This window comes from Corvus brachyrhynchos, unplaced genomic scaffold (assembly GCF_000691975.1).
Source record: "Corvus brachyrhynchos isolate BGI_N302 unplaced genomic scaffold, ASM69197v1 scaffold5, whole genome shotgun sequence".
Lineage (NCBI taxonomy): Eukaryota > Metazoa > Chordata > Aves > Passeriformes > Corvidae > Corvus > Corvus brachyrhynchos.
The window spans coordinates 6,457,897-6,463,319 of NW_008238321.1; the positions used below are offsets into that span (position 1 = coordinate 6,457,897).

The window sequence follows — 5,423 nt, forward strand, 5'->3', positions numbered from 1 at the left end:
CAGGTCAGCTGGGTACCACCAGGGAGACCTCACTGCTCCTCCCAGGACTTTAAGGGGGCTTATAAAAAACAGAGCAACTTTTTACATGGGGAGATGGTCATAAGACAAGAAGGAACAGTTTTAAACTAAAAGAGGAAGGATTTATATTAGATATTAGAAAGAAATCCTTTACTTGGAGAGTAGTGAGGCACTGGCACAGGCTGCCCAGAAAAGCCCTGGTTGGACAGGGCTCTGAGCAACCTGGTCTAGTGGAAGGCGTCCTTGCCCATGACAGGGGTTGGAACGAGGTGAGGTTTAAGGTCCCTTCTCGCCCAGATGCATTTTGAGGGCAGCCAGGCTTGACTGAAACAATCCAACACCCTCAGCTTTACCAAAGCTGAACAAAGCAAGAGGCAGAGCCAGTTTAAACAGGTGTGTTCAATATCTGCACCAGTTTGGGCAGCTTTAGCTTATTTAGCTGTCTTTTCCAGGGAACTGCTCCACAACCTAGGACAGGCGGCTTCTCTTTCCCAAAATCCAACCAAAGCAGCTGTAAGATTTGGAGGTGCCTCCTTGTCAGCACTTGTGCTGCTTTTCCCTGGTTGCTCCAACACCATGAGCACAACAGCTCTAAGTTCTTATCACAACCTCTCGCCCCAAACTTCACGTGGCCATACCCAGCTGTGGGGTGGTTTGGCTACAGCCTGCCTTTCATCCCACTCTGTCTCCTGCCACATCTCATCCTGCCTACCGGGGTCTGGGCTGATTTTGCCAGGCTAATGCCTCAGGGCTGCTGTTTTTCCTGCCTTCATTCCATGGGTTTCTCTAACCAGATGTCCAACTCCACTCCACTGGCTTTGTGCCATATCCTCATAATGTTGCCAGACTTGTTTTGAAACCAACTAAGCCATCCAAAAGCTCATCCAGTGTGAATCCAGACCGCTTGCCTGTGAGCCTTACGCCAGCCCGAGCCACAACCACAGCCCTGCCACCAATGCCCACATTTTTGGCTAGGTTTACAGGACTCAAAGTTGTGTATTTTCATTTACAAAGATGCTTCTTGACAGCAGAATTACTGCTAACACCTTCCAAGGCACAGTCAGCAGGGGTCAATGTGTGGCAGTCATGTTTTTCAGTCTCCCAGTAGAAGGAACTGATGAGAGAGGACATTTCTAGGCAGAAAAGAAGGTTTTACCGAGGGACTTTGGGGTGGGGTTGGTTTACTCTGTCTCCATTTTCTTAAGAGCTTTAGGAACAAGCACTGATCGAGAGTGCTCTTCTAGAACAGGAAGCCTATTTCTAAAGCAGCTTATGGAGCTTGGCTTCCCAACAGACTCAAAGGACAAGTTCTGTAACGAGCATTGAACTATCTACGTTTCCTTCCAAAGCCAGTGTCTTCCTCTCTCCCCAGCAAACAAAAGCCATGATACCAAGGAAACTTTATCTGCTTTACAGGACATTCTTCATCACAAGCATCAGCTTCAAAAGACCATCCAGGCAACTCACACATGTGGGTATTACATGACCAGACACCTGAACACACAGCCCAAAACAAGAGTTTGAAATCATAGCTGTTTGGAGCTGGGCAGCCAAGGAAAGCCAGGTGTTTGGGCACCAGCAGGGCTTGCAATCCCAGACATTACGATGAAGTGCTGCTGCACAGAGCCAAGAAGTTATTAACCCTGAGGAACACGTTCCAGCCACTTCCACTGCCGGGTACGGCAAGACACAAGCGAGCGTCAGAGTGACACCTAATCAAGGTGTAAGATCAAGCCAGCAAATTAACGAGCAAGGCAGTTTTCAAGTGTTTAAGCATCATGACACCACATCCACGTTTATCTTGCTGTCTGGAGGGCTTCAACACTTACTTCCGGAGGATGATGACAGCTCTCCTCTCCTTGATGTCCTGTGGTCGAATGCAGTGTGTGATTTCGTCAGCCGCATACCCACTGACAACAGAAACAAAAAGCCATCGTCAGGGAGATGCCAGGCAGGAGCAGAAAGTGGTTTCCAGTCTCAACAACTCAGTTTGGCCAGTAGTTCCTAACTTCCACCAGGAATTCCTCCTGCAAACACCACCCCCCAGGCACACAGGAGCTAGATTTACAAGAAGGAACCAACAATGGGAAAGAATAAGGAAAGTCAAGGGGTTTGGAGAGGTTTTATGATTCAATTCTTCAGCATACCCCAGAGGAAACTGCCACCTGCTCCAGTACTGTGAAATAAAACATGTAGAAATGTAGAACCGTAGATTCAGACGATTAATTTACGAAGAAATTAGAAAGCAACAGGGGAAAAAAACGAGCACATTCCTCCAAAACATCATCTCAAACATGCCTATGAGAAAAGCCATCTCTCATGGCTCAGATGTGCAGCACACCCAGACCCAAACATGCAACAGATCAAGGAGGTTTTTTAGTCACAGAGGGGCACAGTGCTGGTAAGAGCTGAGCCTCTCAGTGCCTTCCCCTGGGCACAGACACCTCACCACCCTCCCCATCACATAGCACATTCTCAGCCACCATACAAACATCACCAACCCTAACCCAGTATACATGGGGTAACCTTCAAATTCAGACCTGCAAGCCTAGCTGCAATCCCCTAAAACCTCCCTATAACAGGGTGAAACAGCTCCCTGGGTGGAGGAAAAGCCCAGGCTCAAGCAGTAGCTGCTATCAGCAGGAGTGTTTCACCGTGTGAGATGACTCCAGATACTCCACATTTTCAGCAGGCTGGAGAAAAGCCACGGCCAAGGACAGCCCCAGCTTCCCACAACACACTGGAGCATTTCCACATGGCTGCTTCTGTTTCCAGCAGGACTCCTGGGCCCAGCACAGCAGGTAAAATCACGGAGGGTCCGTGGAGAGCGGCCACCACACCTGTCCAACTCACAAACCCTGCTGGGAGCACATCCCGTCACTCCAAGGGTGCGAGCCAGCAGATCCCAGCGGTGGGGCCTGCCCTCTACCTGCCGTTTGGAGAGTGTCAGCTCACACAGAGCCTTCTGGACGCCAGTGTGGGGAAAAGAGACACTGAACACCTTCAGAGCCTCCTGAAACACCTGACAAGGGCAGGAACACCTTGGAAGGCACTTGGGTGAAGGCTGCTCAAGCCTGCACACCCAGCCTGAAGCGGAAACCACCAGGCCCAGTGTCGCCACAAGGCTTTTCCATGCTGCTGCTGGCATGCTAGGGTCAGGGGCTGGCAGGTGATTCAGGACACTCCAAGCAGAAAACAGCTCACACATTCAAGTCTTCTCCGGGGACAGGACCGGGTTTCCTTGATCTGGTTAGATAACCCACCCACTCACCCAGAAACACACACCTCCTCACACACAGATTTCCTGCTCTGGGAGGACAGCTGAAAGTCTAAGACCAGTTAAAGCAGGGGTGATGTCCATCCCCACCATCCTCCAGGCATTGCAGAACACGACAGCATTATGCCAAGGGGCTTATGATGATGCTCTATTATGTTCTAGGAATCTCTGCGTCAAGCTCCAGTGAATTCATGAATATCACCCACGTTAACATTCAACTCAGCATCCTCAGCAGCATCCTGAACACCAGGGAAAGGTCTGCTTCCAGACCTGCACTCTCCATCATGAGATTTTGTCCTGGACACTCATTTTCACTCCTTTCTGAGGCAGGAACCCCCTTTTCAGATCACTTTCAGAGTGGCACCAAGAAGCCTGGGGTCCCAGATGCACATGGGCAGCATCAAACAACAGCCCCACCACTCCAGTCTGAGGCCCAAAGGGGGACACACCAGTCTGCCAAACTGGTGTGGGAAAACTCTGCTTGCACTATATCATATACAGCGATGGTGTGTCTCTGCACAGGCAGAGAAATGGAAGAAAAAGAATATTTGGTTGTGTCATACTCGTGCTGCCTCGTGCCAGCATGAACTTCTCACCCACTGCCTGGCCTTGCACACCCTGAGGCAGACCCTGAAGAAAAACACCCATAATGATATCACGGGTCTACCCACAGGTTTCTTGCCCAGAGAACAAACCTAAAGCAACTTGGAAAGGAAAATCATAAATTCCTGCCCATGAGAACACCTGAGTGTGACATCTCCATCCCAGAGCGTTTTCCAGAAGAACAGGGGAAGTGTTGATGTCTTCCACACACACTACCCCAAAACCAAAGCCCAACTCCAAACTAAGCTGTCAAACCTTACACCCCCTGAGTCTCTCTTTCCATCCAGAAGAGCTGCTGTTGAGCCAGAATTGATTCACACAGAGATAAAAGTGGATATTTTTGTGCAAACATCCCCAGAAAGGAAGCCTTAAAGTTCTACAGACTCTAACAAGAAAAGCTTGAACAAATCTCTGCCTCATCACCACTGGCACTGGCGTGAAACTTCCTCTGCACCAACAGCCTGTTCTGAGGGATCAGGCTATTTTGGAGCAGACAGCTGCAGAGAGATTCCTCCAGCTGGGAAGGAAGGAGGTTCATCCTCCAGCGACTCCAACCTGCTCTGATTATGCTTCCATCAGGCACGCCTTGAGACAACAGGAGGGACACACATCACCGTGTTCCCCTGCCATTACAAACAGCCAGGAGATGACCTGGAGCACTCTCCAGCTGCGGGAGGGAAGCCCGTATGGCACAAGCTCCCGGAACCTGGGAAATGTTACCTGTGCCTTTCATTGCTCCAAGTGCAGCTGCACCATTTCCAACGCTGAGACAACACACCTGGCAGTTTCAGTGCCAAGATTTGCTTCCTGTGACAGCAGCTGCAGGGCAGGGATCTGGCTGGAACCCCCCCATCCCAGCTGGCTCCACACACCCCCTGCTCCCTCCCTTTTTCCCAGCCCCAAGCACTGTCAAAACACACGTTCTGCAGATGAAAGGGCAAATTCCTCCATCTCCCTGCCACTGCTTCTATTGGTTGATGCTCAACAAATAACTGTTAAAATAAGAAAAACCCACAAACGTGGTGAGGTTAGCAGCCCCTTCCCAGGGAGGTGATGGGCCACAGGACTGGGATCCAGCAGCACACACTGAGGTGATGCTTCCTCCTGGCCTGGCTGCCACTGGAAAAAACCTGCAGGAGCACCCACTTCCCAGGGCTGCGGGAAAAGGGGGGACTGGACGACATCATCTTCTAGATCTCAAGACCTACAAGAGTAAATCTTCCCTGCCAATGTGAAAGGAGAGGGAAAAGGGTCTTGCTGGGAGAGGGAAAGGCTCATTAGCAGGTCACGGGGTGGCTCAGCCTTTGGCTTCTGGCAGAGGGGCACAGCCCAGCCAGGTGAGTTGCTGTTCCACCTAACCTGTCGTTTGAGGTCTGAACATTTTCCAAGAGTCTGAGGCAGGTTCAGTGCTGGGAAACACCACATCCTGCTTCAGGCCAGGCAAACAAAGTCAAGGAAGGGAAACAGGGAAAGCCCCTCTGCAAAATCCCTTCTGCGTAGGCAGCTATGAAATTAGGAGCAGGAA

At 50.6% G+C, this 5,423-nt stretch overlaps 1 protein-coding gene across 1 annotated transcript in view; it reads right to left on the bottom strand.

Moving 5' to 3' along the window:
* Positions 1-5,423, bottom strand: part of ALKBH5 (alkB homolog 5, RNA demethylase) — a gene marked incomplete at its 5' end in the record, with an annotated part of 16,705 nt that overhangs the window by 8,255 nt on the left and 3,027 nt on the right. The window contains 1 exon segment of the mRNA XM_008633617.2: positions 1,848-1,928. Coding sequence (XP_008631839.1) covers positions 1,848-1,928 — 81 coding nt within the window.